The sequence below is a fragment of the Hyla sarda genome, chromosome 7 (genome assembly GCF_029499605.1).
Source record: "Hyla sarda isolate aHylSar1 chromosome 7, aHylSar1.hap1, whole genome shotgun sequence".
Taxonomy (NCBI): Eukaryota; Metazoa; Chordata; class Amphibia; order Anura; family Hylidae; genus Hyla; species Hyla sarda.
Genome location: NC_079195.1, coordinates 202,352,301 through 202,366,197, shown reverse-complemented (window position 1 = coordinate 202,366,197; position 13,897 = coordinate 202,352,301). Strand labels below are relative to the sequence as shown.

At 44.4% G+C, this 13,897-nt stretch overlaps 1 protein-coding gene across 2 annotated transcripts in view; it reads right to left on the bottom strand.

Moving 5' to 3' along the window:
* The window catches only part of TUT4 (terminal uridylyl transferase 4), a 107,581-nt gene that overhangs the window by 86,092 nt on the left and 7,592 nt on the right, over positions 1-13,897 (bottom strand). The window contains exon 2 of one of the 2 annotated variants that reach the window (XM_056532229.1): positions 8,472-9,102. In XM_056532229.1, coding sequence (XP_056388204.1) covers positions 8,472-9,006 — 535 coding nt within the window. In that variant the 5' untranslated portion in view covers positions 9,007-9,102. The remainder of the gene's footprint in view (positions 1-8,471; positions 9,103-13,897) is intronic. The other variant, XM_056532230.1, reaches the window with a different exon arrangement.

Here is a 13,897-nt window from a genome sequence, read left to right as displayed (position 1 = left end):
TCCGTCTCTATGGTTGTACGCACGGGACGTCAGTGATGTTACGTGCCTACAACCATAGAGGCAGAGGAGCGCAGGACCAGGAGGACCGCAGGACGTGCGCCGACCGGGGCCTGGTGAGTGACCGGCCGTGCTATCTTAAGTGATCCGGTCACCGCTCCCCAGTCCCGGCACCTACTGCTATGGTCCATAGGCCATAGCAGTAGATGGTGACCCGGGGCGGAGGAGCGATGACCGGAACACTGTGGGGGTAGTACAGACATACAGCCTGCAGCCATACACTGTATATGGCTGGAAGCTGTATGTCTGTTGGGGGGAGCTGCCAATCTAATGTGGGGGGAGCTGCCTACTATTGTGGGGGAACTGTTGACCTAATGTGGGGGGAGCTGCCTACAAATGTGGGGGGAGCTGCCTACTATTGTTGGGGGATCTGCCTACAAATGTGGGGGGAGCTGCCTACTATTGTGGGGGAAATGCTGACCTAATGTGGGGGAATTGCCTACAAATGTGGGAGGAGCTGCCTACTATTGTGGGGGAACTGCTGACCTAATGTGGGGGGAGCTGCCAACAAATGTGGGGGGAGCTGCCTACAAATGTGGGGGGAGCTGCCTACAAATGTGGGGGGAGCTGCCTACAAATGTGGGGGGAGCTGCCTACAAATGTGGGGGGAGCTGCCTACAAATGAGGGGGGAGCTGCCTACAAATGTGGGGGGAGCTGCCTACTATTGTGGGGAAACTGCCTACTATTGTGGGGGAATTGCCTACAAATGTGGGGGAGCTGCCTACTATTGTGGGGGAGCTGCTGACCTAATGTGGGGGAGCTGCCTACAAATGTGGGGGGAGCTGCCTACAAATGAGGGGGAGCTGCCTACTAATGTTCGGGAACTGCGACTAATGTGGGGGAGCTGCCTACTAATGTGGGGTAACTGCTGACCTAATGTGGGGTAACTCCCCACCTAATGTGGGGGAGCTGCCTACTATTGTGGGGGAACTATACTGCCTACCTAATGTGGAGGAACATGATGCCTACCTAATGTGGGGGGAACTACAAGGTACCGTACATCGCGGTAGGAGGGGTAGTCTTATATGGCGAGTATATCCCAAACTCTATATTTTAACTGTAAAAGTTGGGGGTCGTCTTATACGCCGGCAGATACGGTATATCTGTTACCTTAGTTCCTGTTTATTGCGAGGTATAAAGTGCAATAATAAAAAGGGGAGAACATTTCTGTATACCAGGCTTATTGGATTTGTGCATTTATAATGTTACTATACAGGATCTCATACATATAACTAATAGTAGTAAATATAAGTAATTGCTATAGATCAGTGTTTCCCAACCAGGTTGCCTCCAGCTGTTGCAAAACTACAACTCCCAGCATTTCTTTTTTTAATCAACTGATACCAGAAAGTTAAACAGATTTGTAAATTACTTCCATTAAAAAATCTTAATCCTTCCTGTACTTATCAGTTATTGTATGCTCCACAGGAACTTCTTTTCTTTTTGAATTTCCTTTCTGTCTGACCACAGTGCTCTCTGCTGACACCTCTGTCCATTTTAGGAACTGTCCAGAGTAGGAGCAAATTCCCATAGCAAACCTATGCCGCTCCAGACAGTTTCTAAAATGGACAGAGGTGTCAGCAGAGAGCACTTTGGTCAGACAGAAAGGAAATTTAAAAAGAAAAGAACTTCGTATGGATCATACAGCAGCTGATAAGTACTGGAAGGATTAAGATTTTTTTTAACAGAAGTCATTTACAAATCTGCTTAACTTTCTGACACCAGTTCATTTAAAAAAAAAAAATAAAAAAAAATAAAAAAAAATTCCAGGGGAGTACCCCTTTAAAAGGTCTCTACACCAACATCTGCATAATTTGTTGCTGGCTTGTCACTGCATCCCTCTAATTTACTGCGGAACAATCCAGAATACTGAACGTACCATTAGGGAATGTTCACACTACGGAGTTTCTCATTGGATCTGCATCCATTCTGCTCCACAGTAATGGAGCAGAAACTATGCTAATCGGCACTTCATTTAGGAAGAAACAAGCGCTGAAAATCAAAGTCCTATTGACTTATGGGCTTTTACTTCCGGACAGTGGAACTGGAAGATTGAATACATTCAATCTTCTGCTGGAATTCGAAACTTCATCGGAAGTTCTGTCGTACACAACTTCCACTGTGTGAACACAACGGAGGAAAATCCATTAAAGTCAATTTGAGTATGCTGCAAGGCAAAATCCGCACAGAATTCCTTGCATTTCCAAAATGTTAACAAGCCTTAAAGAGTACTTATCACGATCTAAACTCGTCCTAATCCCACCCCCATCTGACCTTGACTCTCACTGACACTATCCCTGTGTTTCTTTTCATTGAAACCCCCCCCCTTCTAGCTGATTTATTGTCTTCTTGGCTGCTCATTTAGCCATCCTAGTGTGAGGGAGGAAGGGGGGCGTGGCCCGGCATAGAGGCTATGAACACAGCAGCTGGCAGCTCTGAATCTTCTCCTCTCTGTTTACAACTGCATGTGCAGAGAGAAGAAAGATCGGAGCTCAGATAGTAAAATGAATGAGGGCATGCAGTAAGGCAGAGTCAGGAGTATGCCCTGCTGTGCTATGAGCACAGTGCTGGCTCCTGCCTGTCTGATTGACAGGCAGGGAGTAGTGCTGAGCTTGTCTGTGTCCCAGCTACAGTCTGAGATTTCGGACTCCAGAATGAGTGTGAAATCTATAAAAAAAAAAAAAAAAAAAAGCTTGCGGCCAGGACTGGTAGGGAGACCCCTAGTGGTAATTTTTTCAAAAGTGGAAAATTAAATAGATAGAAGCATATTTTTTAATAACATACAATTGGAAAGTTATTCTGCATACATTAATCTATAATATATCAAAAGTTTTTTTTGATGACCCCTTAAGGACGAAGCCCATTTTGACCTTAAGGACAAGGCCAATTTTCAATTTTGCATTTTTGTTCTTTCCTCCTCTCCTTTTAAAATCCCTATCTCTTTTATTCTTTCACCTACAGACCCATATGAGGGCTTGTTTTTTTGCAAGACCAATTGTACTTTGTAACTACAACTTTCATTTTACCATAAGATATACCATGAAACCAAAAAAGTTATATTTGCAGGTGGAAATTTATAAGAAAAGCACAATTTTGCAACTTTTGGGGGGATTTGGTTTTTACGCAGTGCACTTTATGGTAAAAATGATACATTATCTTTATTCTGTAGGTCATTAAAATGTTACCCAATTTATATAGTTTTTCTTTTATTGTACTTCAAAAAATGCAAACTTTGTTTAAACAAAATTCATATGCATAAACTATAACTTTATTTTTTCATATACAGGGATGTATGAGGGCTCATTTTTTGCAATAATTAGATTACATTTACTGTATAATGCTATGCCTATGGCATAGCATTATACAGTGTGATCAGTGTAATCAGTGATCAGCATTGATCATGGCATCTAAAGGGTTAATGAACGGCAGCTGCGGGTCATTAACAGTGTCTGGCTACTGATAGCTCCTACACTCGCTTCAAAGCCGCTTAAATCAACTGGTGCCAGAAAGTTAAACAGATTTGTTACTTACTTCTATTAAAAAACCTTTACCCTTCCAATACTTATTAGCAGCTGTATGCTATAGAGGAAATTCATTTCCTGTTGTCTTGCTGTCCTTTTGTCTTGTCCACAGTGCTCTCTGCTGACACCGGATGATCGTATCAGGAACTGTCCAGAGCAGGAGAAAATCCCCATAGCAAACCTATGCTGCTCTGGACAGTTCCTGACATGGACAGAGGTGTCAGCAGAGAGCACTGTGGACAATAGAATTCAGGCAGAAGAAACAGACATGGTCGCACATCTACAATCTTGTATAATGATCTAATTGCTTCTCAGCATAATATCAAAAACTAACAGGTTGTTAGTATACATTTTTGATCAAAAAGTTCAAGCCCACTCGCCACGTCAAGGCCAGTGCTGTGTGGCGTCCGTTGCTGCCGTGGTGCCGTGTCTGCGGGGAGGTGCGACCCATGCACTGGTTTGAGTGGCATTGGGGCCGCTCTGCCAGTGGGTCGTGTTCCCCCCCGTGGGCACTGGTGCCGCCCAGTGCTACGCCATTTCATGCTAGGGACGTTAGGGACCCACTCTAAATAGGTGGCCTTGACGTGGCGAGTGGGCTTGTACTTTTTGATCAAAAATGTATACTAACAACCTGTTAGTTTTTGATATTATGCTGAGAAGCAATTAGATCATTATACAAGATTGTAGATGTGTGACCATGTCTGTTTCTTCTACCTGAATTCACACCGTGGACAATAGAGATGAGCGAAGTTACAGTGATTTGATTCGTCACAAACTTCTCGGCTCAGAAATTAGTTCAGCTTTCAGGTGCTCCGGTGGGCTGGAAAAGGTGGATACAGACCTAGGAGAGAATCTCCAGCCCACCGGAAGCTGAACTAATTTATGCTAGAAAAAGTCGTCAACAACAACCGCCGAGCCGAGAAGTTTGTGACGAATCAAATCACTGCAACTTCGCTCATCTCTAGTGGACAAGACAAAAAAGAAATTCAAAAAGAAAATAATTTCCTCTGTAGCATACAGATACTAATAAGTACTGAAAGGATTGAGATTTTTAAATAGAAGTAATTTACAAATCTGTTTAACTTACTGACACCAGTTCATTTAAAAATGAACGCCCTTGCTTCTTAAAGCGTACCTGTCATAGTGCAAAAAAAAAGAAAAAAAAGTGATATGTTACTCAGGACCCAATCCTGATCATGTGCATATAATTGTTATGTGTCTCGGACCTATATATCCAGAGATATAAGCATTTATCTGCTGGTGAGTTACTTTTTCATTGTGCAGGCTGGAGGGGGCGTGTCAGTATGTCTCCCTCACAGGAGCAAGCCTGGGCAGTCAGCCAATCAGTACTCTCTACTCTGTAACCCTTTCCTCTCTGGTTTTATGCTGTGTCATGTGTCAGAGGAAGATACTTGGAGCTTGCCTGCAGTAAGCAGAAGACAAAATAGATAAAAGTACAGCATTTGTATGAATACATGTTCTATCTGTTTTCTAGCACATCTTTTTAAAGGGGTACTCCGGTGGAAAACTTTTTTTTTTTTTTTTAAATCAACTGGTGCCAGAAAGTTAAACAGATTTGTAAATTATTCTATTAAAAAATCTTAATCCTTCCAGTACTTATTAGCTGCTGAATACTGGAGGAAATTCTTCTCTTTTTAGAACACAGTGCTCTCTGCTGACATCACGAGCACAGTGCTCTCTGCTGACATCTCTGTCCATTTTAGGAACTGTCCAGATAAGCATATGTTTGCTATGGGGATTTTCTCCTACTCTGGACAGTTCTTTTAATAGAAGTAATTTACAAATCTGTTTAAAGAGTACCTGTCATCAACTAAACTTTCCCTGATCCCCCTACCCATCTGTCCCTTACTCTAACTATGCCTATCCCTGTGTTTATTGAGGTTTAAAACGCTGTGGAAATACATTTTTTTATCCCTCTTCATTAGCTCAGGAGCACTGTCTTTCTGAGGGGTGGAAGGAGGCGGGTCCCGGCAGGCATGATGTCACATGAAGCCTGGCTGGGACTCTGCTTCTGCCAGTCTTCCTGTATGCTGCTCTCCCTCTGCAGCAGTGTTTCGCAACCAGGGTACCTCCAGCTGTTGCAAAACTACAACTCCCAGCATGCCCAGACAGCCAATAGCTGTCCGGGCATGCTGGGAGTTGTAGTTTTGCAACAGCTGGAGGCACCCTGGTTGGGAAACACTGCTCTGCAGTGTGCATACCGACTAAGTACAGGGGAGGGGACGGCAGCCTCTGTCTCTCTCTCTCTCTCCTGTGTCTCTCTGCACTAAAAACTCAATGCTGAGAACCAGGGGAGGTGGGAGCAATTACAGATGCAGTAATTAAGATGAATGTCAGGGTGGGGGGGCACAGAGCAGGGAGTGCAGTGAGATAATACAATGTATAAGATAACGTGTGGTGAGGGGCAGGGAGAACACAGAGCAGGGGGGAGGGGGAGGTGACTGGCCTCTGTTATATGAGAGGCATGTGCAGGCTTGTAGCTCACAGTGCTGCTCGCGGCTGGGAGCGAGTCCTGAGCTGAGAATACTGAACTTCCTGTGGAAGGACCAGAGCCCTTTCAGCATTAGTCCTAAAAGCTGTACACTTACTATGAAAAGCATAGGAAGCTGCCTGCAGACCAGGCATAGAAGAGAGACCCCTAGTGGCCAAAAGTATAAAATGAAAAAACTGGTATAAATATTAATATTTTTTAATGAAGATATATTACAATATGTCTTCATTAATGATTATGAAAACATATTAAAAGTTTTTGTTGCTGACAGGTACTCTTTAACTTTCTTGCACCTGTTGAAAAAAATAAAAAAGGTAAAAAAGTTCTCCACCGGAGTACCCCTTTAAGTGTTAATTATCACAGAAAGGGAATGCTGTTTAGGTAAAATTTGAAGAGAGTAGCAGGCAAGTGGATGAGGGCTTACAGCTCTCATTTAGCCTTGTTCACACATCACATATTTGTGCACCGTATTTTATTTTACACACATATTTTCATCTGTAACCAGCAAAAAAAAAAAGGACTGCAATTTATTTATTTTATTTACATTTTTTTTATTTACAACCATTTTTGTGTGCTGATTACAGACAAAAAATGTGCATGCAAAATAAACTACGTCATTTAAGTTTCCAAGGTGTGAACTTGGCCTTACAAACTCCAGACATTTTTCAAATGGAACAGATCTGCTATTCCACAGCATGTCAGCTATTTTTTTTTTGCAGGTTTTAGGGGTAAGGGGTACTCCGGTGGAACACATTTTTTTTTTAATCAACTGGTGCCAGAAAATTAAATAGATTTGTAAATTACTTCTATAAAAAAAATCTTTACCCTTCCAGTACTTATTAGCTACTGAATACTACAGAGAAAGTTCTTTTCTTTTTGGATTTCTTTTTTTTCTGTCCACAGTGCTCTCTATTGACACCTCTGTCCATGTCAGGAACTGTCCAGAGCAGCATAGGTTTGCTATGGGGATTTGATCCTGTTCTGGACAGTTCCTGATACGGACAGAGGTGTCAACAGAGAGCACCGTGGACAGAAAAAAAAAAAGAAATCCAAAAAGAAAAGAACTTACTCTGTAGTATATAGCAGCTAATAAGTACTGTAAGGATAGAGATTTTTTAATAGTTAAATTGATTTAACAAATCTATTTAAAACATTTACAAATCTGTTTAACTTTCTGGCACCAGTTGATTATAAAAAAAAAAAAATATATATATATATATATATATATATATATATATATATATATATATATATATATATATATATGTTTTCCACCAGAGTCCCCCTTTAACCATGGATTTCAGTCCCTCCAATGTAGTAGTGGTAAAATCTGCAGTGAACCATTCGCATGTTACACATGTGGATATTGCTGTAAATTCCTTGGGACCGTCTTTAATGTTGCATGACTGGTCCAAAAACACTTGCTTGTCACGGCTATTAATAGATTCTGTACTTGGTCGACATGAAAACAGGACATAAATGCTGAGTTGTCAATGTGCATCTGAGAGCATGTCGAGAACTCATCGAAGCACTGACAGCCCCAACGGTGACTCATATGGAGGATCAGACTATATAAAGCAGTGGTCTCAAACTGTGGCCCTCCAGATGTTGCAAAACCTCAATTCCCAGCATGCCCGGACAGCCAACGGCTGTCCGGGCACGCTGGGAGTTGAAGTTAAGCAACATCAGGAGTAGGGATCGACCGATTATCGGTTTGGCCGATATTATCGGCCGATATTCACGATTTTGGACGTTATCTGTATCAGCAATTACCTTGCCGATAATCCCCCGCACCGCCCCGGCCAGAGACCGCCGCCGCCCCATTGCCTCCCTCCTCCCCGGTTTTACAATTACCTGTTTCCGGGGTCCGCGCTACTTCTGGCTCCTGCTGCGTCCTGCGTTTACACTAAGCAATGACGAGTGACGCCCTCAACGCGACGTCACCGTCAGTGTGCACAGTGACAGTTCAGGACGCCGCTGGAGCCAGAAGCAGCGTGGACTCTGGGCCCCGGGAACAGTTAATTATAAAACCAGGGGTGGGGGAGGCAATGGAACAGCTGTGGTGGTTGGACTCAGGACCGGCAGGGGGAGAGAAGCGGGTGGTCTCTGGCCAGAGGATAGGGGGGGGGGGGGGGGGGGGGAACGGCGGTGGTTGGACGCGGCGGTGGTTGGACTCGGCGGGGTGGGGGAGGGAAGTTTAGGGGCTTTTGCTGAAATAGCCGATAACTTATACCGGAATATCGGTATAAGTTATCGGCTATCGGCCTTAAAGTCCACATATTATCGGTATTGGCCATAAAAAAATCGATATCGGTCGATCCCTAATCTGGAGGGCCACAGTTTGAGAGAACTGATATAGAGGAACTACGTGTATGCTCACCTGAGGGGCTTACTGCAGCAGACGTCTGTGGATCTCCAGGTGACTGAGCACATACACTCTCTCTGACCACATGTTCAGAATCATTTTCTGGACAGTTTTTCGAAGAACCTTTGGAATGGGCAGTGTCGTGATTCCCAATGGACTCTCCAGCATCTTTGGATTTTGGATCACTTTGCTCTGGCTTATTAGCTCGGGATGGTTTCAGGTTTCCTGCAAGCAGGGGAGATGATCTCTTAGCTCTTGTGTGACCCAAGTCCTGCAGGCCCTGTCCCAAGTCTACTGACCCACTAGTGCAATTGGTTGAGTTCTCTTTACAGATCTTCGAGTCTTCCACGATAACTCCGCAGGGCTCGGCCGCCTTGACCTTCTTACCGATGATTGTAGAGCTGCCATCGCCATCCCTCACTTGTTTTCCATCCCCTCTGTGCTTATGCTTCTGGTTGTTGACCACTCTCACGCTTCTATTCTCCCCACGGCCTGTGCGGGTCAGTGGTTTCCTTGACTCGTGGTTCACAGGTTTGGAGAGACCATCCATTATTCCACGATTATTTTCACACCATTGGATAAGTGTTTCTCAAGTCACTGCAGAAGGTTCGGATGCCCACGTCTGGTGACGAGGCCACCGCACTGCCTAAGGAAAGAGATATCAAGTTATATCATCTTGTGCCAGTGACAGCTATCATGCACATGCAAAGCAATGGAGTTCTGTGAATTATAACCAAATAACATAATACTGCCTTACACTTTATGTTACACTTACGAGAGACTCTACTATTGCAATGAACACAGGTTCAGGGGGATCACTATTTGGATAAGTTCACATGTAAAATCTTAAACAGATAAAAGGGGTTCTCCACCATAAGGTGATTTTAGTACGTACCTGGCAGACAGTAATGGACATGCTTAGGAAGGATCTGCGCTTGTCTTGGGGCTAAATGGCTATGTCATGAGATTACCATAACATTGTGGCTAGCTTTTTGTGAACTGGTATTTCCTGTTTGACTTTTCTTTTTTTGACAACAAATCCCACAATTCCATTTTCCTCCCTGCCACACATCAGCCACCCCACCCATTGAAACATAAATGAGCTGCAAACCTGTGGTTTTCAATCAGGGTGCCAACAGCTGTTGCATTAGTTTCAGATTGATCTCTCTCCCACCAAGCGATCCCTCCACCCATTGAAGCAGACAGGCTCCCTGTCATCAGCTGACTAGTGAGTCAGGTCTCGGCCGCATTGCAAGCTGGGAAAAATCTGAGACAACAGTCATTTTGTATGCTGATAAAAATAAATATTGGGGTGAAAATCAAAGAATTGTGAGAAAACCGTCACACACACAGGTACAGACACTATATTATGAACTACACTAACTTTACAGCCCCTGTAGCATAGTCAAATAAAAAAAAATTCTGGAATATCCCTTTAAAGGAGTACTCCACTACATCTTATTCCCTATCAACAGGATAGGGGATAAGTGTAGGATGGCGGGGGGGGGCAACTACTGGGACCCCATATGTTCTCCTGTACGGCACACTGCCTGTGCACAGAGCAAGGTTTGACAAGCCCCCTCCATACATCTCTACAGGAGAGCTGGAGATACAGATGCATAGAAGGGGTGTGTCGACCCCCACTACAAGCACAGGGAAAGCCAAGGAGCCGTACTTGAGATCATAGGGGGTCCAAGCGTTTGGATCACCATCATCCTACACTTTTCCCCTATACTGTGGATAGAGTATAAAAAATACTGTAAAAAAGCAGAGAACTCCTTTAATGTACCATGCATGTGGAAGAGATTTGTAATCTATCATTCACACGCTGCAGACTTTTTCCACATGTAAATCGACCTGAAGTGACAATTCTTAAAGAAGCACTTGTAAAGTTTAAGCGTGTGAACAGTGCCTAAAGACTTCTAAAGCCTAAAATCTTCCTTAAAAGAGTACCTCTCTTTATCTTGTTATATTTTATAATCTTCCAAATTCACTGCCCCCATCATGATAAACCACCCCCTGCCTTTATTTTTATTATTTTTTAGTTTTCTACCTTGATATTGCTCTGTATTTTCTGCTCAGTCTCAGTCAGATTCACAGACTGGGAAGGGGCGTTCCCCAGCGGACGTGACATCATCTGAAGCCATACAGGGGAGAACTTCCTCCCTCACTCTGCTACAAACAGCCCACAGCACTCCAAAGGATAGGCGATAAGATGTCTAATTGCTGCGGCACCCCAGTCATCCGATGCACAGAGCAAACTCCGTGCCGGATGACTGGTGACCACACCCCCTCCATTCAGGTCTATTGTCACACTGCGCTAAGCCTATCACCAGCCGAGGCAGGACATCGCTGCGGCGGACAAGAGAACAGCTGTAGCAGCACTAAGAGGGAACGCAGGAAGGTGAGTTAAAGTTTCTTTTCTTTTGCAGACCGGGCACAACGGAGTAGAAATACTTTGCACTACGGCTCCAAGATTTTTTTAAAGGCACATTCCCACTTGGCGTAAACGTAGTGTATTTCATGCTGCACCAAATCTGCAGCAGCAGGAAATACGCTGCGTATCTCTCGCTCACCATACATACAAGGCTTTCTGGCGGCAACCCTGTGTGCGTAGTGAGTTTTAGAGGCGGGGCCATGTGCCGATGTGACTGTGGCGCGCGGCTCCGCCTCCAAAACTCACTGCACACATAGAGCTTCCGCCGGAAAGCCTTGTGTGTATGGTGAGCGAGGGATACGCAGCGTATTTCCCGCTTCTGCTGCAGATTTTGCGCAGCGTGAAATACGCTGCGTATACGCCAAGTGGGAACATGCCCTAAGAGGCATAGATTGTTAGTGGATATGGATGAAATCATTGGTATCCTCTAACATTAATTCAAAGAGTACTGACAGCTTTGGACTACTGTGAAATCTTGGAGATAATATATATAGATATTTATTAAAAATATATATGATTCTATTGAAGAATTGAAACGTTGCTGCTTTTACATGGGTTGAATAAACCACATTTTAGATTTTTCACGATACTTTGGAGTGCTGTGCTGCTGTTTGTTTATATTAAAGGGGTTATCCAGGAAAAAAACTTTTTTTTTTATAGATCAACTGGTTCCAGAAAGTTAAACAGATTTGTGAATTACTTCTATTAAAAAATTTTAATCCTTTCAGTACTTATGAGCTGCTGAATTTGAGTTGTTCTTTTCTGTCTAAGTGCTCTCTGCTGACAAGTGTCTCGGGAAACGCCCAGTTTAGAAGCAAATCCCCATAGCAAACCTCTTCTACTCTGTGCAGTTCCCGAGACAAGCAGAGATGTCAGCAGAGAGCACTGTTGCCAGACAGAAAACAACAACTCAACTTCAGCAGCTGATAATTATTGAAAGGATTAAAAAAAAATATTTTAGAAGTAATTTACAAATCTGTTTAAAGGGGTAGTCCAGTAGTGAAAAACGTAACCCCTATCCTAAGGATAGGGGATAAGTTTGAGATCGCGGGGGGTCCGACCGCTGGGGCCCCCTGCGATCTCTGTGTACGGGGGCCAGGCTCTCCGGCCAGATAGCGGGTGTCGACCTCCGCACGAAGCGGAGGCCGACACGCCCCCTCAATACATCGCTATGGCAGAGCCGGAGATTGCCGAAGGCAGCGCTTCGGCTCTGCCATAGCGTTGTATTGAGGGGGCGTGTGGGCCGCCGCTTCGTGCGGAGGTCGACACGCCCCCTTCCCGCGGGCTGTCGGGGCTCCGTACAGGAGATCGCGGGGGGCCCCAGCGGTCGGACCCCCCGCGATCTGCAACTTATCCCCTATCCTTAGGATAGGGGATAAGTTGTTCACCACTGGGTCACCACTGGACTACTCCTTTAATCCTTTCAGTACTTATGAGCTGCTGAATTTGAGTTGTTCTTTTCTGTCTAAGTGCTCTCTGCTGACGTGTGTCTCGGGAACCGCCCAGTTTAGAAGCAAATCCCCATAGCAAACCTCTTCTACTCTGTGCAGTTCCCGAGACAAGCAAAGAATTGCAACAGAGAGCACTGTTGCCAGACAGAAAACAACAACTCAACTTCAGCAGCTGATAATTATTGAAAGGATTAAAAAAATTTTTTTTATAGAAGTCATTTACAAATCTGTTTAACTTTCTGGAGCCAGTTGATATTAAAAAAAAAATAAAAAAAAAACTTTAATAAATATATTTTATTTATGTATTTTTTTATTTTATTTATTTTCTTTTTTTAAAGATAGCGACATGGAGAAATGAAATAAACTCCATTCGGATTAAGATAGTCCCCCTGTGATTCTCCCTATATCTGTGGCAGTACAGAAACAACCAACACAGACTGGATTTGCAACGCAATACTCTAAAAGTAATATTCAAATACAAGGAAAAAGTGCAATGACAAACAAGGTGTCCCGGTGGGTGCTGCAGCGCACGGGTGGTAGATACAGAATTCTGTTAGTTCAGGTTACAGGAGGCAAAAATAAAAAAATGTTACAATTATTTAGCTATTATTTGGGGATTTTTCCTCCACCCCTCCCAATAATCAGCTGCTGTACTAACTATACCCTCCGTCATGGCTGATAACCATGGTGGAAAAAAACACTGTCACATGCACCCCCTCCTCTGTCAGCTGGTGACACCTCATGTGACAGAAGTGAAACTCAACTCCGCAAACTGCAGACTACGTGAAACCACTGAGTTTCCTGAAGCTTTCGTCCACTTTTCTTCTTATTCTTCACATAGAGCAGGGTTTTTACCTCCAGCTGTTGCAAAACTACAATTCCCAGCATGCCCGGACAGCCGAAGGCTGTCCGGGCATGCTGGGAGTTGTAGTTTTGCAACAGCTGGGGGCACCCTGGTTGGGAAACACTTGCTTATGCTAAAGATAAAACAGTGGGGGTCTGATACCCAGCACCCCCACCACACTATTTGGCTCTCTGGGCATGCTGGGAGTTGTAGTTTTGCAACAGCTGGGGGCACCCTGGTTGGGAAACACTTGCTTATGCTAAAGATAAAACAGTGGGGGTCTGATACCCAGTACCCCCACCTCACTATTTGGCTCTCTGGGCATGCTGGGAGTTGTAGTTTTGCAACAGCTGGGGGCACCCTGGTTGGGAAACACTTGCTTATGCTAAAGATAAAACAGTGGGGGTCCGATACCCAGTACCCCCACCACACTATTTGGCTGTCTGGGCATGCTGGGAGTTGTAGTTTTGCAACAGCTGGGGCCACCCTGGTTGGGAAACACTTGCTTATGCTAAAGATAAAACAGTGGGGGTCCGATACCCAGTACCCCCACCTCACTATTTGGCTGTCTGGGCATGCTGGGAGTTGTAGTTTTGCAACAGCTGGGGGCACCCTGGTTGGGAAACACTTGCTTATGCTAAAGATAAAACAGTGGGGGTCCGATACCCAGCACCCCCACCACACTATTTGGCTGTCTGGGCATGCTGGG